Source organism: Cupressus sempervirens, chromosome 6 (assembly GCF_028749045.1).
Source record: "Cupressus sempervirens isolate cs-2001-9-10 chromosome 6, ASM2874904v1, whole genome shotgun sequence".
Classification (NCBI taxonomy): Eukaryota; Viridiplantae; Streptophyta; class Pinopsida; order Cupressales; family Cupressaceae; genus Cupressus; species Cupressus sempervirens.
In genome coordinates, this window is record NC_143123.1 from 205,956,920 (window position 1) to 205,984,852 (window position 27,933).

At 34.6% G+C, this 27,933-nt stretch overlaps 1 protein-coding gene, 1 long non-coding RNA gene and 1 pseudogene across 5 annotated transcripts in view; all 3 read left to right on the forward strand.

The window, feature by feature from the left end:
- The window catches only part of LOC149551954 (Peptidyl-tRNA hydrolase II (PTH2) family protein), a 124,509-nt gene extending 118,106 nt beyond the window's left edge, over window positions 1-6,403 (forward strand). For 2 of the 4 annotated variants that reach the window (XR_016352834.1, XM_089787450.1), the window contains one exon: window positions 5,747-6,094. Coding sequence is in view for 2 of the 4 variants with exons in the window: in XM_089787450.1 (XP_089643576.1) it covers window positions 5,747-5,796 (50 nt within the window). In the remaining 2 variants the exon portion in view is untranslated. Of the gene's footprint in view, window positions 1-5,746; window positions 6,095-6,167 lie in introns of those variants that run through there. The other 2 variants (XR_016352835.1, XM_089787451.1) reach the window with 2 other exon arrangements.
- Window positions 6,404-18,050: 11,647 nt separating this feature from the next.
- LOC149551955 (uncharacterized) overlaps window positions 18,051-27,933 on the forward strand; it is a 59,028-nt gene continuing 49,145 nt past the window's right edge. The window contains exon 1 of the long non-coding RNA XR_016353340.1: window positions 18,051-18,739. This is a non-coding gene — a long non-coding RNA (uncharacterized LOC149551955). The remainder of the gene's footprint in view (window positions 18,740-27,933) is intronic.
- On the forward strand, window positions 24,238-24,977 carry LOC149551956 (calcineurin B-like protein 4 pseudogene; annotated as a pseudogene).

The window sequence follows — 27,933 nt, forward strand, 5'->3', positions numbered from 1 at the left end:
CATCTGCATTTGCCATCTCACCTTTCATCTCCCATTACATGTTGCACTTACATGTACTCATTTTTCATGCAATAATACCTTGAAAACTTCAAGTCACGTTTGTAAATCAGCAATCTCCATTCACACGCATTCCCATGCGTTCCACCTTCACACATTTTCATTTCATTCCATTTTTTTCCATCTTCCATTTTTCACCTTCATAACACTTCATTCCGCTTTCCATTCATTTCATTTTCATTCATTGCATATGCATAATGATTTCTTTTTGAGATCATTTCATTGGATCTACAAAGTTTTTAATCTATTTTCGAACCTTTATTGCTGATCGCAAATTAACTTGTATGGCGATTCTTTTTGACGATGTGTTTATGTTTTGAGATTTTTGTGTTGTAGCACAAACGCAAGAGATGGCCTCATCATCAAAATCCAAAGGAAAGATGAAATATCAATATGATAAAGAGTTGGCTCATGCAACTCCATCGTCAGTTGCATCCGTTCTTGACAATGTAATGGACACAATGATCGGTAATGTGGACATGGCTGATTTTCTACGAAGAGTTGAAAATCCTATTGGTCATGAGATGAAGTGCATCAAAAGAAGTAACATTCACTTGGTGTGTGCATTTCCTATGGCAGCCATGGAACCTGATTTTGTTCTTGGATGTGCACAATGTTTTACTCCAAAAACAGACTATCAAGGATGCTGATGGCAAGGTTATTATTAGTCTTGATCCAGAGGTCATTGAGAAAATCTTTAAAGTGCCATGTAAAGTAGAGTGTGCAGATTTAACCAAGGAATCATCTTTGGTATGTTGGAATGGGAAAAAGGGTGATTATTAGAAGTTTGTCAAGCTATACTTGTTTAGACAATAAAAGGAACTTCTCCAGATGGCCAAAGACCTTTCATCGGTTTAACTTCAAACAGGAATATAATGATCTCATCATCCTTCTCAACATAATTTGCGGTCTCAAAGATTCTACTGATTTCGAGCCATGGATGCACAATTCATCTTTCAAATCATGGAAAACAAAGAACACATCTTTTGGGGAGAGCTCATTAGCACTGTACTTTGCCAGCAGATAGGCAACGTGGGAACTTCAACATCCTTTTACATGAATTTTTACCTTGTTTACATTGCTGTTGCCATTGGATCTTTCTCTGGTCTCTCAACCAAGGGAGATCGTCTTCAGGTTCCTATTTGGGATTACTATGACCAAATCACTTTGGCAAATAGTAAATTTCATTATAGAAGAGTCCAAGATGCCTTCTTTGGGCATTTCTGGTGCTTGTTCGATAGACAATTATTTGTCAAAAGAGTATTTGATGCAGCATGGGAAAAGATGAATCAATACGACTATATTTTCATTCAATTTCCAACTTTTACATACTTAAGAGTTGGGTATTTCAAAGGTGAGTTGTATACCTTACCTAGGTATGCTACAGATCGAATCATCTTGATGGAGCTAGCTAGACAGCTCATGGACATGCGGAGTGATCAACATGCTATGCATAGGCCTAGTTTTGGTATTACCTCAGCTAAACCCTTGGCTATTGGCAACCATTCAATCAATTTTGTGCCTAAAGCGAAGAACATGGAAGCAGAGTTGTAGTTGGTCACTTTGAAGAAGTTCAAGGCCATATTTGACTTTGATTACCGAGAGATGAATTCTCAAATGAAAAGAGCTTTCATGCATGTTCATTGCATCAAGGATATTTGGATTGATAAGAGAACAGAGATTGACATCGTGAAGATGGATTACTGCAGATTAACCTTGCAACAGATAATCGATCTCAACATGTTGGAGATCCCTTCAGATTTTCAAGTTGAAGATGATGACAACATTCTTGATTTGGAGTTTCATCAAGCTGGCTTTGATAAAAAGTGCCCTTTTCCTATTCAGTGGCAATAGAAGGAAGGAACATCTATCATGGATAGATTTCAATCCATCTTGGTAAACACTAACAAATGGCTGAAAAATAAAGGCCTTAAAAGAGTTAATCCTAAAATGTGATTGGATTGTGGAAGCTTTGGCCCTCATGGCAGGAAGTCACATCTAGAGATTACAGGGAAAGATGGTACCTCATCTTCTGATGCTAAGGGTCCCCTCAAATTCGAATTGAAGGGTGGAAAAGGTTCTAAGTCTTCTCAGATTTCTGAACCAGTTCAAGTGTCAGAGGAAGAATCAAAAGAGGAGTTGGAGACAGAATCGGATAAGGAAGATACAGATGAAGAAAGGGAAGTCATGATCATATCTCCCCTAAAGCCTGCACAAACTCATGCACCATCTATTCATGAAGCACCTTTTCTGGATGAGGTAGATGACGACGTGGATTCATTCTCCACGATTTTCACTCCTATTCCAATCTCAGAAATTAATACAATGGCCCTTCCTATTTCTTCTGCTACTCCTCTCATTCCTGCAAATGAACAATATGAGAATTTGGCAAATGTGTTTGAGGATTTTCCAACTCTCATAAATGGTCAAGTTTCCCAACTTGATACATCTTTGATGGGTTTTGAGCTTTTCATGACAGAATCTTCTCAGCATGTTCCTATGCCTTCAGTTGTGCAAACTGAATCTTGCTCCGTGAGAATGGAAATACAATTTGGATCAATGCCAATGGTCTCCACTATATCTACTTCTACAGATGAATGTTTCAACTTGCTTGCATGGTTGAGCAGAATCACAACGAAGAGAAGAAAAGTGGTCGTTCCGTCCGATAATCTTCCTATTAAGAAGACCAAATCCAAATCTTTGAAAGATAAGATTGTTTCAAGGATTTTGGTTGATTCATATAAGACCAAGTTTGTTGAAGTTGCTGAGCCTTCGGTGGACAAAGCTGTGGAGGAACTTACTCATTTCGATTACAAGTTCACTAAGGTAGAAATTGGAAAGCAATCATGTTTGAGTTGTTTGCAAGATGCTAAAGATGCATTGGAAAATGTATCAAAGAACAATCATGAGCTATGGGAGAAGAAAAATCAACTGAAACAGGAGGTTTCTCGCCTAAACGAGGTCATTTGGCAACAATCTTCTCAAAGTGTTGTTGCCATGTCTCAAACATCCAAGAAAGCTGATTGAAGCTGCCAAGTCTTGGATAGGAGAGATCATCTTTGTAGGAGTCCGAGCCATCATGGAGACATTTGTAGTTCTTAGGTGCATCAAAGAAAGGAATGGAATGGAGCAAAACTTGATCTCATCTTTGACTCAAGAAGCGGATAATTTGAGGGAAATCCTCAATGATTGGGATGAAATGGAAAGTTTTGATCGAGATGCCTTGGTCTCATGTGACATTCTTCCGTCATGTGAAATTTTCTTTAGATTTGAAGGACTTATTGGTTACAATGAAGAAACATTGAGGAAGTTGATCACAAAGTTGTAGGCGGCACTTGGAGATTGTCAGGCAGTTGAAATAGGTGTTACTTGTGATTTGGAACAAATGGGATGACATGTTATTGATGAATCCGGTAATCTCATTTCGGTTGAAAGGGTAAGCTCATAATATACAATCATGATCAATGTTGATGTAGATTCTGAAGATTTTGTTTCGCACACAATCAACAAGTTCGTCTTGTATAAATCCTCAGCAAAACACTTGTTAGATACTATGGCAGCAAATTCCAAAGTTGTGAAATTAGCATATGCAGATGCAGTGAGGATCGAAGCCATATCAAAGACCATGGCAGTTGCTAATCTTCCCACAGTGCATGATAACATTGTCAAATTCAAGGCACTGAGAAACAATCTTTAAGATTGTTATTTTTGTTTATATTTCATGTTTGTAGGTTTAAGAGGATGCATTACATGAAAAAATATAATTACATGTAATGCGAGTTACATTTTTGTAAAAGAAAATGTGAGTTGCATTTGCAGTTGCTTGTAACTCTATTTTTTCTCTTTTAGTTAGACTAGGTCAAAGTTGGTTGAGTTGCTCCCACTTTTTCCTCCACCTTTTTCTCAATTCCTGTGCCTATATAAAGGAGTGCCCCATCATTGTAAAATCATCTTTATCTTTATGCAAGAGAGCTCTGGAGAAATTGTGCCAACAAAACTTTGTTTGTGTAGCACTATTTTGAGAGAAATGTGAATACAAAGGAGCATTTGAGACTTAACTTTGATTAAGTGAGATTGTTACTTGTATGAATTATAAGCTTTGTCTATAACTCATCTAAGTTATCTTTGATTCATGTTATCTTGTGTTCTGGGTAATTGTATCTAGTGAATTGAATATAAAAAGAGTTAAGAAGCAATTGGAGCGAGAGCTTTGACCAAGAACAATTGTGGAAATATATAGCTAGAAGCTTTGTTTGTAGTTTATACTTCTTTCTTAATCTACAAAATAGTTAAGTTCTTCTTACTTTTAGGAGTCTTTGTGCCCTAATTGTAAAGCTTTTCCATATAGAAGTACGACCGAACTTAGAGCCAAATCGGTACATTTTCAGCTAGCCTTTGAGTTAGTGAAGGTTTATCAGTATCACTGTTTCTAGCTCTTGATAGAAGTGTAGTTAGAGATTCACCCTGCCCATTACTCGCTCCACGAGTAAGTATATTCTTTCTTGAAAGATCAGAAGGGATATTGGTAACACCCATTTTACAAAATCTCTTGACTTCTTGCTTACCTTGAGTTGATCCGAGGAACGGTGAGGAGGGGGAGCCTTCCCTTTAAGGTAGGAGAGACTCTGTCTCACATGTTGTGACTGGTCATCTTATTTTGCGACTAGATTTTTACCCAAAATTGTCGGTTGCAAAATATCCACGCAACAGGTGGTAGCTGCCATCTTGCAAATTTTTATTGGAAATATGCCTTTTGCTGGTGTTTGCACTTAAATTTGGCAATGTGAGCTTCAAGAAGGACTGGGTCACTATAGTGTTAGTTTCATAGTCAGATTTCTGATTGTTTTAAATGTTGTGTGGTGTGAACTTCAGAATATTGTCTCTATTCCAGGGTTTGATATTTATGGAGAGGAATTCTAACAATCAGGTTGTTGAATATTGTGAATTTATCTTTGTCAGCAATGTAACTTGCCAAATATTCTATATTTGAGTTTTTGTTGTTCTTATTGTTGAATGGAGTTATTTCAGATTTGTAGTTCATTTTTCAGATTGAAAAATTCAAATCTTCTTGATTCAGTCATTGATAGAAGTGTATCTTGAGCCAGACTTGTGATATGTTATTTTACTTGATCAATGCTTGTTGAGGCTTTTGAATAGTATCCCCGGCATTGTAAAACAACACCTACCAGAAACTACTTATGTTGTAGTTTGCTACCTTTCAAGGAATATATGCAAACTGTTCGACAGAATAACTTAGTGAGAGGAAAGTGAAAAATTCGAAATCCATAGGGTATCTTACATATTTCAGGTCTTTCACATTGTGTAACTTCATCTTGGGACTTCTTGTTTCTTCCACCGCTACTCATATCCTTCTCAAAGAAATTGCTTAGGCAACCTAACTGTAATTGGTTTGGTTAAGATTAAAGTCAAATTCCTCTAGATAATTACAGAGTTGATCCAAATCATCTAGATTCATAATTTCTTCACTATGAGAACTTCGTTTAGAATGAATATTACTATGCTAATCAATAAAAAACATTTTTTTAAGTAAATTTTTCGAAGTTCTAAAGGCAAGTTTTTCATGGCATCCGTGCTATTTCTTATAGTTAGTGTTTACCATAACTTAGCGCAGTGTAAAGTTTATTTGCTTTGGATTTCAAGAATAATGACATGTCTTGGGCCATGGCAGGGGCAAAGACTCTAGTGGATTCTGTCACGGGAAGGTTACGACTTCTTTGAAGGTTGATATACCATACATTCCAAAAGCAACTTTTGCTAATTTTTTGGTCCCTTGTAATTGTAGATTTATGCAAACCATTCATCTAATGTGATCTATTGTTTTGTTGATTCTTGAAAGCAATATCATTATTGTTTTGTGTTTTTCTACATCTTCCAAATTTTTTCTTGGCATTTCTTAAAAATTGGTTGTATAAGATTTAATATATTGCAGAAAGTTTCCTAACAATTGGAAAACATTACGAGTTTCTTAAAATGCTAAATACTTTTATCATCAAAGAGATCTGACATGTTACATAAATAGGTCTAAGATGGTCTATAAATGAACTCATATTTAAAGTAACCGGAATTTATCTGTTCATGATTCTGAATAGGTGATCATTTGGAGCATTTGTGAATAAAGCTTACCTTTAGAAGTATCTTTCATTTCCTTATGCTGGACATGTCAACAGCAGTTGCTGCAGTATAAATATTTATTTTCACAACATGGAGGATCTCATACATTATTTGGGTTATAGAATATGTTGAACAATTTAACTAGATGAATAATATGCTCAGCAAACCTGTACAAATTTTTCTGTGGAACAGTATTATAATTTTATTTTGGTTATCTGGTTTTCTTTTGGATTCAGTTCTGTCAGTATTTTAGCATTAATATTTGGGATCACACTGTGATCCATCATCAAGATGGGGCACAATATTATGTCTTGGATTGTAAAACTTTGTCTTTAAAGGAAAAAGGACAATCAGGTGTGGAGAACAAGAGCCTAGAGGGGAGATAAAAATTGAAAATCAATTTAAAAAATGAGGGAGAATTAAAATCTCAGAAGCTTTAGGTAACCCTCAGGCTTGTTTCTCTTTGCAGCATGCTAGCTTATATATATGGTCATAGAGGCTCACAATACCTTGAAAAGTTAAATTTCTAACACATATTTTGTAGCTTAATGGCTTATTGTTATGAATTGTCTGTTTCCCCATAACTATGCATAACAACGAAATTCAAAGTCACTGCAAATAGCCAGAGATGTATTTGTGGTCATAGAGGTTCACAATACCTTCTAAAGCAAAGAAGCTTACAAGACTATGGAAACAAAGGAGCTTACAATAGTGGATGAGCATCAAGAAACTTGTCCATAGATGAGTGTCCCATGTTGTTTCTTGTGTGCTACGGATAACATGCCCCACTTATTTGTGACTCCAAGCAACTTGTCATCCTTGGCAATCCTTACTTTTTCCTTTTTTTTCTGCCAAAGCAATAGTTCGATTAATAATAAACAGTCCATTTTTGACAAAACAGCCAGCAGGACACAAAAATTGATTATTGCTAAAAAAAGCATATACCTAATGAAATCCCAAGACAAAAAGGGGGAGAACAAAATATCTGGAAGAGATAATGCATGACTAACAGACATTTATAAGCAGTTATTCCATTTTTTCAAGACTGGCTGTAGTTGCTATGGAACTTTTTTCTATATACATTTTTCATCCTAACTCACCGTTGAGTAATTTTTTCTTTTTTTGAAGAAACAATTAAAGCTTCGTTCAATATTTTTTTTAAATAAAAAAGTGACTAGCACTTTAATATTATTATATTATAAAAAAACTAGTTCAGGGAGCTCGTCAGAGAATGATCTAGCAAGATAACTTTGGTTCATCACCCGAGTACAATGAATATAAAGCAATCAAAACGGGATAGAAACCGCTATGATAAAGAACCCGTGCTCCCTAATCAGAATTTAAGATCTAAATAAGGGGACATTGGCCATATCCGAAGGTATTTCAATATTTCCTTGTACAAATATCAAAAAATAAAGCTATAAAAACACAGCTTTGTAACATACTAGTCTTATGCAAAATATATGCTTGCATATTTTCGTGTTGACCACCTGTTCAAATAGTATTATACTACCTAAAAACTGTTGAATAGAACCTGCGACTGCAAGCCAAAAGCCATGACCTGAAACATGGAGGTTGCCAAGGGAGCAAAATCAGCTTATGATTTTTTTTCTTCTCAAAGCTTAAATGCTTTTGATTGAAAGCAAATGAACCAATGAGGTCACAAATGGGAACCTCAACCCCAACATAAACACCCAACATTAACAACCCAATAGAATTTGAACATTGGTGATAGGAATGAACACACATTTAAGCCATCACACTGTGTTAATACCAGCTTTAATTATTCAGGAATAACCTTGAAGGATTTTTATTGAGATAATTAGCAAAGGTATTTTTTTTTCTAGCTCTATGTTGGGCTATGCAATTAAACTAGTTAAGGTATATGAACATATTTGCCACACCTATCTTTCCTTCCATGATAGTTTCCTTTGAATGTGATGAGTTTGATGGAATCAGTTTTATTGATAAAAGATGGAAGATGTATCAGTTTTAGGTATAATTTCTTAAGACATTTATAATACCTTATATTGTCTTTTTAGAAGAACTTAGAAAAACTTTTTTATTTAACATCTCGGGGAGAACCCTACTTGTATATTGACCAATGATGCAAGGCAAGGACTTATTCCAAGAAATGGTTCTTGAACAATACTCCCATACCATCCTTCACTTCTTTTCATAATGACCCTTAGGCTTCATAGGCTACAAACACCATTTATGTCTCTACGGTAAAGCAAACTAAAAAAAGACTTAGATAACACCTTGGACCAAACATTTACAACCCATCGACACCTCAACCAACCCAAAAAACCACTTGTTTTAATTGCTATGCTACGCTCTATAAATTGCCTATTGTCTACAAGCCCCTACTAGGGACAAAACATAATATAACCCTACACAAACTAGAACTTCATAAGGTGATTAGGGTTCTAGATACCCACTTTGAAGTTATACAACATATGTGGAAACAAGGCAGGATGTTTTGGAACATACTCTCTAATTTTGAATTGATTGTAGGAAGATTAGGCTTAATTAGGCCACCTTTGCAAAAGTACTCATTAAGTGTTTATTCCCAAACTTCTTTATTTCATTGAAGGGACTGGACCTTATTACAAACAACATATATTCATGGGGTTTCCTATCAAAATACATAGGAATCTCATTGACAAGAACCTAGGGTATCATCCCATTGTTGGCATTGACTAGAGAATTGATAAAGATTGATTGGTTGCAAGGTGTAGACAAAAGTTGTGGAGAATTTGGTTGTCATTGGTGGCAACATAGTCACATCACATAGATGGATTGATTAGTGAGATAAGTGATTGGTGAGCAGGGAAACAATGAAATGTTATAACCAGTATGTAGGAGAAGCAACAATAAGTTAGATATTTTGGTGGCAATCATGATCATTGCACATCAAGTGGAGCAATCATAGGTGAAACTTCTATGAGATGTGTACAAACTATGTGTGTGATTACAATGCACAGTTACGATAGGTGAGCAAGGTTTAAGTGTCAGAAGATGTTGCAAAACATATGGCTTATGTTCTTGACCTACTGATGATAACTTATTGATTGGTGATCAATATGATCGATGTGGTGAGAGTAGAAGGTATGATGACATGTTTTAACCAACTGGAGATATGATGAGCCAACAATTGTGTGATTGAAGCAAGTATGAAGAGAATATTCCATAAGAAGTTGGAGAAGGTCAAACACATGTTGCTTGTTTTAGGGAATAACTCAAGAAAAGTTAATATTGATCAAAGTGGTGATAAAAAACATGTAAGTTATATTGAGATTTGTGAATTGCATGTGGTATGTGTGTGACAAGTTTGAAATTTGAATGGATGGCGAAGATTTAGTAGTATTAGGACTAGGTATTTGTATGATGCTTTTGTAGGAAAAAAATATGACATGAGTGGTGATTGTGGTAGGAGATTTTTATGATTATAGAAGTTGTGATCAAGGTGAGAAGAAGTGATTAAGCAATGAACTGTATCAGAGTGACCAGAGCAGATTGGGTATGACAGGCAACCAATGCCACTTACAAATCATTCAACTTGTTGTTTCCTAATAGTTGCAGCGACGAAAATCCCTTAAATAAGTAGAATTTAACAAGTCTCTTGTGGTAAATCCTTTAATAGGGTGGACTCTTAGAAGAGTTCTAAAGCATCTAGTGAGGTAGATCCTAGTAGATCTTTGTTGTACTTCTAACAGTGTACAAATCACTCCTAATAAGGTGATCCCCTAGAAAGGGTATTTGTAGCTCCTAATAGGGCAGACCTTTTTATTGCAATAAAGGACTTGTGGGTGTCATCATCACTATGGTTTTCTCCCTCTAGTCAAGAGTTTTCATGTACAAAAATTGGTGTGTTATGTATATTGTTTGTGTGGTTGATTGATACTATTTACTTCTCTTTCATTTTAGCAGTCATATGATACGTGTTTTGGAAGTTGCTTTTAAATAATTAAATCAGTAGTTTGAATTAATGGTTTTCCTATTTGAACTGATCACCCCACCTCTTCCACCAATGCTATATACCAACAATTGGTATCAAAGCCCAGGTCCTCAAGGAGACAAGTCTAATTGTTGGTGCAAAAGGTTCTTGAAATCAATATGGACATATATAGGTATGAAAAATAACTTGAAGAACCATCTAATATGATCCATGAATTGCAAGAAAGGTTGAGAAAATCAATTTACATAAGAAGAGAGCTTACTAAAAAGCTAAATGAAACTCGAGACTACATTGATTGATTATCTAAAGGAGCCATGTTTGAAGGATTTGAGGAAGTAATTGCAAAACTGATGGGTAAAAACTAGAAGCTCAAAAAGAGGGTTGCAGATCTGAAAAGAGAACTTGAAGGACATATAGTAAATGTGTGTGAAGGTCTTGAAGAAAAAAGAGCTTTAGAGGATGCAAGAAAAAATGTTAAAAGATGCAAAGAAAGTTGTTGAAGATGAACTAAAGGTAAAAGAGGAAGAACTCAACAAGACAAGACAACATATGGCATTGAAGACGAATGCATGATGTTGTTTATGAAAATATGCAAGTTGTGAATGAGAATAAAAGATTGAGGGAAGAAAATGACAAACTAACGAATGAACTGAAAAATGAGAAGGAAATCAATGAAGGATTGAAGAGATACAATAAGAGTTCACAAAAGCTTGATCAACAAGTAAACAATTGAGTGACACAAGGATATTGATGTTATTTACTTCTATAGATAGTAAACAAGTCTAAGATATACTACAGAAGGAAGATTTGAAGGTGGAGTCATCAAAATCCAAGGAGACTCAATAAGCCCTAGAGGTGCAAACAAACAATATTGGTAAGAAACCCAATAAATCTATCTATTTTAATTGTGGAAAGGTTGGTCATACTGCTAACGTCTATAGGAGCATATTGATAATCACTAAGTTTCAAACATTTAGTGTTAAATGCTACAACTATGGAAAGTTTGGTCATATGGCATATGAATGTAGATCTAGTATGAGCAGTACATGTAGTGGAAGAAGGTTTGATGATCACTTTTATTCATTGTAATGACCTCTAATAGAGTCCTACTTAATTTCTCTCAAAATTCTCATTTAGGGTTTAGATTACATTTATTTCATTCTAAGAGAACTTCAACTCTTTATCATCATCATATATATAAGAAATAATAATTAACTAATAATGCATACTTAACTCTTTAACTCCTTACTCTTCTCCTAATCATTAACCCCAAAGACAAATGATAGAATTACCATGATTTAGGTGAAAAAATAGTCTCCAAGAGGCTCCGTCATGAACAAAGCCCATTTTGGGAATCTTCTTCTTACTGTGACCGAATTAATTCGCCGCTCCTCTTTAACTCCCTATTTGCTTAGTCGTATTAGTAAGGGATTAAATACTTAAGTTGAATAAGTAGTATTACCACTATAATATATTAAATCAATTCTATATTTAGATACTTCCATGTATACATATGTAGTTATCTTATGAGTAATTACATTTGTTTATTTAACCATTATTTATTACCATTATATACGAATAATTTCATATTATATATAATGAATTTATCAATTTATCATATCAAAATATGGCTAATACTTATATTATATTTTTTCCCTCTATTTTTTCTCCTTGATTTTGTCCTACATTTCCTCCTTGATTTTCTCTTGTATTTCTTTTCTTTATTTCCCATTGAATAATTTACTCTTGTACTATTAGTCTTGGAATTATAATTATTTAATTTTCTCTTTTTCTTCATTATTCTCCCTTCTATTCCTTACAATATATATATTTATTAAAATGACATCTTTTGATGAAGAGATGTATGTTCACGAATATCTTTTCATTTAATTTGATGGTGTTTAATGAATGATAATATATTATGATCGGCAATAATCTTGATATAGTTCTTAAGTAATTTAGGGTCCTCGTATGGTAATTTGTAGTCATTTTACATGTAATTGTTATTCTCTTACAAATAATGCATTTAGTTTTGCAGTGACATTTCAAGATTAAATTCCATTATCTTTGTATTGGAATAAAGATCTTTAGATAATTAAATAAATAATTTATATCGATTCAATAGTAGATTATCTAGGTTGTTATTTTTTGAAATTATATATAGATTTATTTAATATTAGAAATGAATAATTATAACTTAATTTCTTTAGAGACTTTAATAATTTATTGTTTATATATTTACATTTTAGAATCATTATTTTTTTGACATTTAATTACTTAACATATGATTATAATTAATAATTTATTTATTTATATATTTATTTAATAACAAATACTATTTGTTAATCTTTAGATTCATATCAATAATTTAGTCATCTATTCAAAGGAATGTATAAGTTGGAACAATTCATATGTGTTAGATTTTGTATTATATATATGTCGAGCATGGCTCACAATAGTCCACCCCTCCCAAAATTGCTTGCCCTCAAGCAATTATTATAATGATCTTATCTTAAATCATCATTTATATGATAACACACATCATTGCCCAAACTTATTCTATATCAAAATTAAGGCCATGCATAAAAAATAATATGAAAAATATGTATGAGGACATGAAACATACACATTGATGCATGAAGCTATAGATCATACATGTTGATGCATGAAGCTATGGATCATACATGTTGATGCATGAAGATACAAATCACACACATTGATTTTATGGTCAATATGAAAACAAGAAAAGTTAAACATACTTAATATTTACTATTTATCCCTTGAATTTTATTATTTATCTATATTGACTATTTCCTATAGTGAATGGTAGGATTATTGTGGTTGGGCATTGAAATAGTCTACTTGAGGCCCCCTCATGAACAAAGCTCATTTTGGGAATATCTGCCTCAACATGACTGAATTACTCCCCTCTCCCATTCACAAGATCCTTATTCACTATAAAACATTGAGGTAGACACCTAAAAATAATAATGTACTTACTATTCACCTACATTGTCTTGTTCCTATAGTCAATGGTAGAATTACTATGCTTGGGCATTGAAACAGTCTACTTGAGGTCCCTTCATGAACAAAGCTCATTTTGGAAATCAATACCTCAATGTTTACTATAAGACTTAGGGGTAGGTAGATCTTTACATATTGTGGTTGAATGTTGAACCTTAGTTGACTTATATGTATTCAATCATAATAATTAATTCCTCTTAGTTTTTATTTCCTTTCTTTTATATGTACCTTCCTGACAGGATGGCAAGATCATGCTCTGATATGACTTGTAATGATTCCTAATAGGGTCCTTCTTAATTTCTCTCAGAATTCTCAATTAGGATTTAGATTATTCTAAGAGAACTTGAACTCATTATCACCGTCATTTATAGAAGAAATAATAATAAACTTATAATGCATACTTAAGTCTTAATTCCTTACTCTTCTCCTAATCACTAACCCTAGGATAGATGGTAGAATTACCATGATTGAGGTGCATAAACAATCTCCATGAACAAAGCCCGTTTGGGAATATTCTCCTCACTGTGATCACATTACTCTGCTAGTCCTCGTGAACTCCCTATCCGTTTAGTTGTATTAGTAAAGGATAAAATACCTAAGTTGTATAAGTATTATTACCACTATAATAATTAAATCATTTCTATATTTAGATACTTACATGTATACATATGTAGATATCTTATGAGTAATTACATTTGTTTATTTAATCATTATTTATTACCATTATATACCAATACTTCTATAAAATATATAATGAATTTATCGATTAATCATATCAAAATATCTCATATGACCAAATTAATTCATAAATAACCATCTCATTTTCTATTAATCAAATTCATAGAAGTTTAATATTTTAAAAACATGACTATAAAAGAAATCAACTTTACATATCTTTTAGGGAGGAAAATTCTTTTATGTCTTCACATTTGCTAATTTTCCAATCTTGGCTAATACTCATATTATATTTTTTCCCTCTATTTTTTCTCCTTGATTTCCTCCTTTATTTTCTCCATTATTTTCTCTTGTATTTCTTTTCTTTATTTCACATTAAATAATTTACTCTCCTATTTTTTAAATTTTATTTTAATAAGTAAATTGCTATCAAGGGGTAGCACCCATTACATTGAGAATCTAGATATATGAAATGACCAAAGAGACCAGAGAGACACATGCGATAAGGATAAATCTAGAGAGAAGAGACAACAACCCAACCCCATGGACAGAGGAGCACAAAGAACTAGAATGGCCAACCAGAGCAGTGATAACACACATTGGGTTCATGGCAGACAACGAGCAATATTATACCAGAGAAACCAAATAGAGGACAATCAAACAAACCATGTGATAGGGGAACAACCGCAACACCTAGAAGCAGACTGCAAAATTGACTCCACATTAAGGGACGAGAGCATCCCTAGCATATAGAGTTGCGATCAAGACGAGCCACCAAGGGAGGCAACACCCTTGGAGTGAGTGAGATAGGACTTGATGGAAAGAAGATCCATTGACTAAGCATCTTCGATGCAGTTTTTCTTGTTAGATTCATGTCTGGACTTCTTCCTTGTAGAGGGAGAGTTGATCAATAGAGCAGAAAACTGAGAAATGGTCCTGGGCTCCATGATATCGAGTCATCAAGAAACTGCTAATGCTCATCCTCACTTGTATGATAATCAAAGGTAGATGGCGCGTTGAAACCCATACCAAACATAGAATGAGTGGTAGGACCCAAGGAAGATTCCAGCATAGGCTGCTCTGCCACCCCAGAAAACACCATTGTTGGAGAAGATGAAACCACATCAATTCCCATGTTAGGGGTGGCCAAAGGGGGATCCCCAACCTGAGTAGAGACAACACTAGGATCCGCGCACAACTCAGTCGAAGGAGCCGAATGGGGAACATTTGCGTTTGGAATCCCGTCAGTCATCGCTTCACAACTAGGTTGCTTCTTCGGAGTCCATCTTTGTACCCTAGGTTTAGGGCATGAAGGCTCAAAATGGCTGCGACTTCTGTAATGGAAGCAAAAAAAAACCTCCTATGTTCAAAATCGATCTCCTGTCTCCAAGAACCAGTCCCAGACGATAAGAGGAGCTCCTCCGGAATGTGTTGGATAGCTATGCTTAGGATGCATGTAAAGAAAAAATGAGTACCCATCTCCCAAATCAATATCGAGGATTTGCCCACTTGTATTGCCAATCTTTGATAGGGTACTCATCAATCAATATTCCAAATGAAGATTGTACAAATAGATCAAGGTGGGTTTGAGATGCCACTCTTAAACATCACACATTAATAGAAAAATTAAGCTTGAAAAAAAAAGTCAGTTTTGACTATTTAACACTTTTAGCTTAGGAATGAAACCTTAGTGTGTGATATTTAAGTTATTTCGTTTGACAATGGGGTTCATAGCTCTGGGATTGAAATTTGCCACCCACTTCTGGATAAACACATATTGGTCATCAAGCATCCAGGGTCTGGATAATAAGATTCTATCCGATCATAAGAGTTGTGGAATTCGACTATGAAGAAATGCTTAGGAAGGAAGACCACCTTGACAATGTCGATGGCCCACATGGACTGAATCCACGATCAAATATCAGCCTGGGAATGAGCTTTGCCAATGATCCTCCTGATAATTGTTGTTTGTTCTAGCGAATTGGCAGCGATGTCAATGAATTCAACAAGGTTGATAGCTACAGAAGGGGGCACACCAGACTCCTGCGTGGGCGCGAGATAATGTAGAGGCACTATATTTATTATGTTGTTTACTTCCATTTACTCTCCTACTATTGTTATTCTTGGAATTATAATTATTTCTTTATCTCATTTTCTTCATGATTTTGCCTTCTTACAATATTTATATCCATTAAAATGGTGTCTTTTGTAGAAGAGATGTATCTTCCCGAATATCTTTTCATTTAATTTGATGGTGTTTAATGAATGATAATATATTACGATCGACAATAATCTTGATATAGTTCTTAAGTAATTTAGGGTCCTTATATGGTAATTTGTAGTCGTTTTACATGTAATTTTTTTGATTAAGTAAAAATAGGTTTTGAAGGATCTGAAACCTTTTACAGAGTATCAAACAAAAAAGCTAAGAAAGACCATGAGGAACTGTGCATCAACACCAAAAAAAATACAAAGTATGACAAGTAGCCTTAATACATCAAACAGGAAAAGACAACAAAAAGTAAACAAAAAGACAACACCAGGATAGCTATAAGGTCTTCAGTAAATCAACAACTTGATCTACAAGGATATTCATGTTCACAGCAGAGGCCTTTAGCTCATCAATTTCTTTGTCATCCATAACCTTTGTCTTCTTTGAATTAGCCCTGGTGCGTTTACTGGGGCCTTGATCCTCTTTTATTTTTTTAAAACCTTGAATTCTCCCTTGTTCCAGTTTGTCCAACAAAGTCTTAATGTTATCCGCTATAGTCTTCAAGATGGAGCAACTCTGGTCTACAAGTTTCTTTACCACATTCTTAGTGTTACATGTATTTGTTATTCTCTTACAAATAATGTATTTAGTTTTGCAATGACATTTCAAGATTAAATTCCATTATCTTTGTATTGGAATAAAGGTATTTAGATAATTAAAATAAATAATTTATATTGATTAATATTAGATTATCTAAGTTGTTATTTTTTGAAATTACTATAGATTTATTTAATATTAGAAATGAATAATTATAACTTAATTGCTTTAGAGACTTTAATATTTTATTGTATTTATTATTTATATATTTACATTTTAGAGTCATTATTTATTTTTTGACATTTAACTACTTAACATATGATTATAATTAGTATTATTTATTTATATGATTTATTTAATAACAAATACTATTTGTTAATATTTAAATTCATATAAAGATTTTAGTCATCTATTCAAAGGAATGTATAAGTTGGAACAATTCATATATGTGTTATATTTTGTATTATATATATGTCGAGCATGGCTCACGACATTCATGCAACAAATATGGTCATAAAGATGAAGGCTTTAGCTCAAAAGTATAAATTCCCTAGTCTCTGATCAAATTGGTGAATATTTTAGGAGGGAACGACAATTTAATGTCATTGTTCAATATTTGGAAATTATGGACATTTAGCTATAAACTACAGGATGAGAACGCATAAAGGAAATGATGGTCCTGGCAAGTCGATGGGTATGTCATGTTTCATTTGTCATAAGATTCGGCATCTTGCAATGGACTGCATGTTCACCAACTAGTCTCCTAATGGTTTAGAAGACAAGAAAGGAAAGAAAGTTGTCAATGTTGAGACAACAAGAAGTGAGATGAATAAAACACGAGTAAAAAAAAAAAAAAGGAAGAAGTCAAGACAATAGTGAGCGAGCCATCATTCTCAAATTTGATGGATTCAACATCAAACTAAGTCATTATTTCACTTGAGGGGAGCACCTAAAGGAAAACCTTTCACGAGTCCCCTAAAGGTTTAAGTGATCATATAAATTTGCATAATAAGACATAATTTGATGTTTTGAACAAAGCATGATGAATCCTCAAGGTGATAAGCAATCATGAAGTGATAGCATTAAAAGGATTACGCTTTAACCGGTGAAGAAAAAGGGTATAACGATTAAATAGTAGTAACCGATTGAAAGTACTGTTTGCCATTAAAAAGGGGCAACAACTATTTTCCAGAATAAATATGCACGTAAAATGTGTTCATTTTTCACTCTACTTTCTTGAGTACACTTGTAAAGCTATCCAAAACAAATAAAGCGAAACAGTGTGAATTGCGTGAATTCGAAAGTGATATTATTTTCGAAGATTCTATCTAATGAAGTTCGAGGTATTTTCTTTGGAGTGTGATAAGATTTTCAATTGCATATCATGTCACAAACAATGGATACTCGTATCCTGATTGACGTGATTAAGAAGTCTCGACTCGTATTCAAGTTCCATCCAATGAAGAGGAGTGAGAATTACATAATGGGAGCCCAATCTTCGATACCTCCTGGAGTATTATTGGTTGAAGACATCCGGTCATGCAATCATTTCAAAGTCGAGGAACTTGGTGAGATAATATTAACAGAGAATTTGGAAAATTGTGTGAGAACAATGTTTTGAAGGAAGGGCACATGAGGTCAATATTCCAAATAGCTTGCATTATGAATGGATTATATATTTGCTGAGTGGGAATTCCCGTGGTTAGACAAATCACACAAGATCACAAAGATCTTTCATGCAATTATAGGATGCTATGCCATCAACGAGTTACCTACCCTAGGGACAATTGCCGCAAACTTGGTTACACACCTGACCAAAGCAAAACCCAATTATCGAGCTATGACAATCAATAGCATTGAAGGAAAGGAGGTTACATATGTAGCTATGGTGATCAGTTACAAAATTTATCAGTCCTATCGATTAAACATTGTGCTCAGTGGAACTATTCATGCTGCCTACAGAATGGTGCAAGAAGATGTAACATATGACCTGTGCGAGATGCTGAGATGTCAATTGTTGGTAAACAAAGATAAGGTTAACAGGGATAAGAAACAAATCATTCAAGTAGGATGCAATTCTGGTATGTATCTTTTATGTGCAAAATTTCTTTCCAGATAGAGTTATAGTAAAATGGTCTACTGATAACTCGGTGATTGCGCCAAAAATGAGTTCATTGGAGATTTAGGAGATAACTTCAATATTGTTATGTGGGGCTACTTTAAAGACTTCCACTCTAGAATGCACAAAAGATAAAAGATTCATGCTAGTATGGTTAGGGACTACAAAGAGGATATATGTATATATGTTTTCTTGTAGATACAGATGCCTGTATTTTACAAGAAGATCAACCCACAACATTTTGGTTACCATCCATGGGATATGAGATAGATGAGGGTGAAGTAAGATTGTATGCAACTATATTACTATCTAAATCTAAAAATGCTACCGCACCTAGGTTTGGTACACATGAAGAAGCTTCTTCAAAAATTCTTTTGGAGTTAATGAAATCGATGATAGAGAGAAAGTCATGGTGAATGACAAGTAAGCTAATTGAAAAATCTGGCAGCGAGGAATCTGAGACATCAACTGTTGTCATTAAAGAACCATAACATGCAACTCCTATTGAAACAACTAGTGCAAAAAAGGAAAAAGAGGTACCTATTAGAATGCTAAGTCCACACACACAACTAGGGGGTGGGGTGAATCAATTGTGAACAATTAAACTTAAATCCAACTTATTATATCCGACTTCAATCACCAAAACAATGAAGCATAACAAGAGATAAATCATGCACAATGCACAATGCACAATGCACAATGATTTGTTTACTAGGGAAACTTCTGATTAGAGAGAACCTCGACGGGGATACCACCCACAAGACAATGTACTAACATATAAGTTCCTTGTGAAAGGATGTGATCCTATCAGGAGCCAATTACAATGCAATTAGTACAATAGTCCTTGTTATAGGATGGACACTATTAGGAAACCTTGAACCCTTTTTAGAAGGCTCTAACCCTGTTAAAAGTTAATAGGGAAACAACTAGACTCACTATCCAAATTGCTCCAACCACTATGAAGTTCAACACTTTAGGATAACATATTCAAAATAATGAATTATAATCAATATTGAAATTCAATTACCAAACAATTCCTTTGAAGCTCAAACCCATGTATCAAACCAATCTCTGTTATGCTTTGACTATCGAACCTTTAAGATTGCATCATATCACAATACATGGATCATTACTCTAATATGTAACCAAAGAAAAGATCTTTCTTTTATACCTGTCCCAAATAATTAATTAGGCCAACCTGTTAAGGCTTTCCCAATGCATAATAAGTAACATAGGACCTCACTAAGGCATATACACCTTCTAAATCATCATTACAATAAGGTTCCCATGCATTACAATACAATTAACACAATCTTCAATAAAGATTAACATGTTATACTGACATTGTTTTAAAGATTGAGTGAAGGGCTATGACCCTTGAGGAGGATGTTGTTATCTGTCATCTCTGGGGCTTCTGGTCCTCTTTTAAGGAGCTTTACACTTGGATTGTTAAGTACTAGGAGCCATATCTAACAAATGTTATTCAAATCTTTCCTATGGTGAAGGGTTTCTTTGTTGCTAGATTTGATGTAGCAGAGGATAGGAAAACCTTTCTATGCGACCATTTTTTCACATGAGAGAATCATTATCCTCTGATGATCAAACCTTGGCACCAAGACTTCAATCTTGTCACTAAATCTTTCTACAAAATGCCTTTATGGGTATGACTTCCTAACCTCCCTCTTCATCTCTGGCATAATTCTATTCTTGAAGAAGTAGGTGAGGCTTGAGGTGATTTTTTAATGGTGGACTCAAAATCAAATGACATTTTGCATTTTACCAATGTTCGAGTTCTTGTGGATATTGATGTGTCCAAAGGCCTTCTGTCACACATCAAACTACATAGTCCTATTGGATCCTAGATTCCAGTTTTAGACTATGAAGGTCTTCCATTTATGTGCAGAATTTGCTTCAATATTGGGCACGTTGCAACAAAGTGTGAGCCAAGGGTGCTTTGTTGCAACATTATTTAGTGTCCAAGAGGCAGTCTTTTGTGGTTGAAGTTACCGCAAAGGCTATTGTTGATTGTCCAAAAGGAGAGGTTGATCCATCTCCTAATCATGGGATGGTAGATGGTCTTGGTCAGGAGGATATTTATACTTTTGTCCATTCTGTGGATGGTTGTGTAGACCCATGGAATTACTATAGCTGCTGATGCTGATCGGATCAATGTTGATGCCTCTGCCCCACATGTGCTTGAAGAGTCTTTTGTTGCTAGAGAATCCTAGTGTAACAGTTTGGTGGCTTCTAAGGGAAGATCTAAAGCTGATGGACCTGTCCTAAATGGTGGATCTGGTGTTGTTGGTTCTAAAACTATTGGCCATGTCATTAATGGTGTTGGGGCTGCTGGTGCTATCAACTCTACTGATTCGTTGGCCTAGCATTCTGTGGCTGCCAAGATTGAGTAGGCATGGATTATGGTAAAAGGAAAACATTCGAAGAAGTTTCCATCCAAATCTTCTCCTTTTTCCCACAAGCTGGGGGCTAAGGGAAAATCTTAATTCTATCGTCTTTCTATTTTTGTTGGATGGTTAGGTTATCATGAGTTGATTCCCTTTGACCACCAACAAGGGTGAGTGGAGGTGATGAGATGTCAAGATCCCCCTTTTTTGTCTGTGTCCTATGTCTTTTTTGTAGAACTTATGCATATCATTTGATTTTGTTTGCAGGCTAGTTGGCTTTGCAAATGCTCTGTATCTAGGTTTCAGGGTCTCTTAAAAACTTGTTTTCTTAATAAAAAACATGTTATACTAACATAATCAACTACTACTAAAATAGTTCACCCGTTTCACTTCAATGATCTCTCCAAAATGATCTCCAAGACATGATAACATGAACATATCTTCACAGACATGTCTTCAACCACAATCCAAGTTTGCTAATCTTAATTCCATTTTGCTAATAAGATAAAACGAATTTTCCAACATCTGTCTCTGACAATATTTCTTTCCCATTGGTCTGCTACCAATCTTCACCAAATGAATTGTAACTCAACTAGTACTCAACATAAATATAAGTGAACATAGATGTAGCATCTATACTCATCCATGAACATAATCCTAAGCTTGAATACCTTACCTAATTTTTGCCTACTTCATTGTGCCAATAATACTTTGCAATGTACACAATCTCTATCTATCATGAACTTACAAACACATGTTGTGATCAAAGACAAAGCAATGTAGTTGTGAATTTATTCTTAAATACAATTGTGAATTTGTTCTGAATTAGTTGTGAACAATTAAACTCTAATCCAACTTATTATATCCAACTTCAATCACCAAAACAATGAAGCATAACAAGAGATAAACCATGCACAATGACACAATGATTTGTTTACTAGGGAAACTTTTGATCAGAGAGAACCTTGATGGGGATGACACCCACAAGATAATGTACTAACATATAAGTTCCTTGTGAAAGGATGTCACAACCTTGTTAGGAACCAATTACAATGCAATTAGTACAACAATCCCTGCTAGAGGATGTATCCCTATTAGGAAACCTTGAACCCTTGTTAGAAGGCTCTAACCATGTTAAAGGTTAATAGGGAAACAACTAGACTCACTGTCCAAATTGCTCTAGCCACTATGAAGCTCAACATTTTAGGATAACATATTCAAAATAATGAATTGACCCATATTGCAACTCAATTGCCAAAAATTTCCTTTGAAGCTCAAAAATCAATCTCTGTTATGATCTGATTGTCCATCCTTGAAGCTTGCATCATATCGCAATACATGGATCGTCACTATGATATGTAACTAAAGAAAACGTCTTTCTTTTATACCCTTCCCAAATAATTAATTATGTCGACTTGTTAAGGCTTTCCCAATACACAATAAGTTACATAGGACCTCACTAAGGCATACACACCTTCTAAAGCATCATTACAATAATGTTCCCATATGTTATTATACAATTAACACAATCTTCAATAAATATCAACATATTATATTAACACAATCAACTAGTAGTAAAACATATCGCACATTTCACTTTAGTGACCTCTCTAGAATGATATCCAAGACTTGGTAATAACATGAACATAGCTTCACAGACATGTCTTCAACCATGATCCAAGCTTGCTAACCTTAATTCCATTTCCTTGATAAGATACAACTAATTTCCCAACATCTATCTCTGACAATATATCTTGCCCATTGTTGTGCTACCAATCTTCACCAAATGAACTATAACTCAGCTAATAGTCAACATAAACATAAGTGGACATATATGTAGAGTCTATACTCATCCATGAACATAATCCTAAGATGACATAGCCTAACATGTTATGTGCCTACTTCATTGTGCCAATAATCCTCTGTAATGTACACAATCTTTGTCTTACAAACATATGTTGTCATAAAGGACAAAACATGTCATCAATACAACACATAACTAACATATCTAAGTGCTAACCAAATCTGTATTCCTAACAATTTCTCCCTTTGGCATTGATGGAAACATATGATGAAAAACTATGAATGCCAATACTTTTTAAAATATCCTCAACATATACAACTTCCCTAACAATCTCCCATCCGAATAAATTTTTTTGAATATCCTAAACATATACAACCTTTGAAAACTTCCTTTGACATCAATAGATTCTTCTTAAGGTTTTTCATTGTTTTGTCCCCCTTTGACATCAATGACAAAGGTGCTAGTATGCCAAATTGTTGCCCGGTTATAAAATTGTTTCAATTTTATAAGCCTCGGTTAATTTTTGAAACTTGCCTAGTTTTAAGCTTTAAATTGGCCATTTTATCTCTTAAATTTTGTGAGTTTCTAAATCTCCATGTCTCCGGCTCATTCCCAGCTCCGCACAACAATTGAAATTTTTAAAATCCGAATTCTAAGCCTCAAGTTATTACAGGTTAATGGAGAGACCGAAAATACGTGTTTTCAAGTCTATCATTAACCATTAACCTCTCAAAAGGTTAATGATAACGTCCAAAAACACGTTTTTCTTAACCTCTCAAAAGGTTAATGATAATGCATTTTGTAGTAGGTTAATTAACCTCTCCAAAAACGTGTGTTTCTTAACCTCTCTGAGATGGTTATTAACTTGTTTGAAAATTTCTCCAACCTATTTCAAATTCTTCTATGAGAAGTCGAGGATGAGTTTGTGCAGAGGATTAGTAGAGATAAAATCTAACGTTGCCTCCAAGGTTTGCCAGTGTCCTCCCGACCTGTGCTAAAATGGGTGCATTGAAACATGACATGTACATTTATCAGACCGTAGTAGAAAATGGTTTTCTGTTAAATGTTATAGTTGCAAGTGCCCTGATAGACATGTATACAAAATGTGGGGATATTCGAAAAGCATGCTATCTGTTTGATAAAATGTATCAATGAGATGTTGTCTCAGGGTCTACGATGATCACAGGGTATTCAATTCATAGATGTGGCAATGAGACCTTGGAACTCTTCGAGTAGATGAGAAGCAGCGAAAGCAGGAAATTTTGGAATATTACAAAGTGTTGTGTCAGCTTGACTCTGACATGCAGTGTGATTGTATCATGCAATAGATCTTGGTATGGGCTGTGCTAGTTCCAAGACAACTAAGGAGCCACCTGGATATGAAGACCTTGTTCTTCTTGTGGCAAAGATAGTCTTTAGTGTGAGTGAAGTTCAAGCCTTATATGGACTATTCAAGAAAATAAGTAGTTATATCATTGATGATGGGCTGATTCACAAGGAAGAATTTCAGCTGGCGCTCTTTAGAAGCTCTCAAAAGGAGAACCCTTTTTTTTTTTTTTTTTTTCTGATAGGGTATTTGATTTTTTTGACAAAAAAGCGTAATGGAGTGATAGAATTTGGAGAATTTGTCAGAGCATTGAGTGCATTCCATCCGAATGCATCTGAGGAAGAGAAAAATGGAGTTTGTATTTAAACTGTATGACCTGAGACAGACTGGGTACATTGAGCGTGAGGAGGTGAAACAGATGGTGATGGCTCTTCTAACTGAATCAGACATGAATATTTTAGATGATGTTGTTGAGATGATTTTGGATAAGACCTTTGAGGAAGCAGATACAAATGGAGATGGAAGGATTGATAAAGATGAATGGCGAGATCTTATGAAGTGCAATCCCTCTCTATTGAAGAACATGACTCTACCCTATCTGAAAAGCATCATAGTTGCTTTTCCAAGTTCTTCATCTTCAAGCCGCGCGTGGAGGAGATTAACATAATCAAGGAACACAATTTGATTTATACGCTCCACATCATTCAAATCGTGGTGGGCATAGTGATAATGAAACCCGTGAACCAACTCATGAAGGTTTGCATGGGGAAGTTGGTTGAAAAATTGCCTTTATCATTTCATATGATGTCACATCTACAGTGCCTTCATTGCTCTAACACGAGCTTATTTAGTGGATGCCCTCATGAAAAGAGTTTGCTAAAATGAGCCTCAATCAAAGTGCTTATGATTTACTTTCTGCATACACGTAGATGAAGATGGACTATCTCAATATTGAGTATGTTGAGGAAAGAGACTCATGGAATCATTGACGGATCGATAAAGTCAAGACATTCATTGGAAAGGTTCAAATTCTTTGAAGGCTAACATCAAACCCGAATCTTACCTCTAGCATGAGCACATGATCTATTTGATAGAAAGTGTATGACTTATCTCCAACTCACAGGAAAGAAATATTTGAAATATGACCCAAAACTTAGTGTTGGATACATGAAACAACGATATAATCTTCAATTTGCCTATTGGAGAAGCTTTGAGTCTTGAGGGAGACATAAAAACATCCCACAAACACCTGATTCACAACATAATTACATTGATGCATGGAAAATGGTTGAGCATGGAATCATTTGACACAATGTTTCGAAGCAACGATGGAATTTATAATAATGAGATGTGAGATCAAAGAGTGAGACATAACTATTAGACCAGACCTTCAAGCTATCACATGTAATGATTGAGGGTTGTGTACAGAATAGAGTGTTCAACATGTCTTAAGCTTATCTCAATAAATTGCAAATAGTGAGAATGAATGCTAAACTGCCACCTTGGTTGTAGTCGTACCTTGGCTATAGCCATTGACATCAAGTTCATCCTTTGATTCTATTTGTAAAGCTAAAGGAGGCGCCATCATCTAGAAGAGTGGTGGATCTATGATCAAAGTTTAGATGAAGAAATTCTTTGACACAGTCCAAGTTCTAATTATTCATCAAAGTTAATACTACAAAGTGTTATGCTTGAAAATAGTGATTTTTATTACTTTTGGCCATATGCTAAGGATTTTATCATTCTTGGTTACTTTTGTTGAGTTTAATTAACCTTACCCAAATCATGTATTCTGGAGGTGGTTATTAACCACGAAAAGGTAGTTATTGACCTCTATGTCTATATAAGGACACTTATTGGCTTTGTAAAGGGACTTTTTGGTTTTAGAAAAAGGGAGCACTATGCTAAAATTTTGGTTAGGAGATGATATTTGGAAAGTATGTACAGATTTTGTCTTTGTAATCAAAAATTCCTATTAGGTTCTTGGTGCAAGAAAATAAAGGAACATGCGATTTGAGTTTTCTTCTTCTGAATCTAAATTGTTAGAAATGTTGATTCTCTTTGTAGTGAGCATTCTCATGGTATGGTGTAGATGTTTATGAATTTGTGGATCAACATTGTGCTAGTAATAGTTTTCATGCGTAGATCTTGATTGTTGTTATTAGCGGTTTTAATTTAGTAGTTTGGGAAAGCCTTGGAGTCGTGTGGTGCATTCGTCATCATGAGCTTTCTCACCTTTTAGTTTTAGATTATTTACTCGAAAAGCTTCAAAATCATATCATACGAGGGAGCTGCCCCTCTAAACGCAGAGGAAGGCCGCATACCAAGGGCCTATCCAACTGTTGTGAACAATTTGCCACACACTCCGTTGGGCAAATTCTACTGTGACAAATCTGTTTACCAACGCAAATATACATTTGAAATGCACCAATCTTTGATGAACATCCTCATCAAAATACTTGCATTAGATCAAGCCAATTTGCAACCAAGAAAATATATGCCAATGCCAGCATACACGTTATGCTAGAAAGCATTGTAGAAGAACTCCAAATTAGTTCTGCCCAATGTGATTACTCCCCCTAAGGAGTAGTACCAAACATTACATCTAGGTCTATGAATAGTGTTTTGATTGTACTAGACCAATGCAATGCTGCATATTTTACTCTTTATAAGGTGGCGACATTACCCCAAACATACCTCTTAGATACTGAAAGGTGTCCTTAGCCAATATTTCGTAAACATGTCTTCTATTTGTTTTTTTTGTATTCACATATTCTAATTTGATCTCTTTCTTTGCAACTTTCTCTCCTAGGAAATGATACTTAATAGCAATTTGTTTAGTCTTCAAATGTAAAACTTTTTTTTTGACATAGTCGCAGTGGTTGTGCTATCACAATGCATAACCATAGCTTCTAAATTTTTTAACACCAATGTCCTTCAACATTTGCTTCATTTACATGATTTGATTACAATTGTTTATTGCTCCAACATATTCTGCCTCTGTTGTGGATTGTGAAATACAATCTTGTTTCTTACTTAGCCAAGAAACCAATATTCCACCAATAAAGAATTCACCACCACTTGTGCTCTTTCTATCGTCGACATTGCCTGCCCAATCAACATCAATATATGCACACAATGTAAAATCAGTAGATTTATCTTACAATTAATCAAAGTCCGGTATTTCCTTCAAATATCTAAGTGTTCTTTTTACTACTACTAGATGTGTCTCTTTAGGATCTTCTTGAAATCTTACAACTATTCCAACACCATGTGCCATGTTTGGCTTTGTATGAGTCAAGTTTTGAAATCATGCAATCATAGATATGTATGGAGTCTTTATAGCACTAGATGACTCATCCTTTTTTGACAATTTGCATCTATTCACTATACGCGTTCCAACAGGTTTGTAATTTTCCAAACCAAATCTTGATAATAAATCCTTAAGATACTTAGCCTAAGATGTGAAAATGCCACATTTATTGTGTGTTATTTGCAGTCCTAGAAAATATTTTATTTCACCAATCTCAAATTCATTCTTCATTTCATCTGAAAACTTCTCACTAGCTTCATCATTGCCTCCAACAATGGTGTCATCAGCAAATACAACAATGATCAACAAA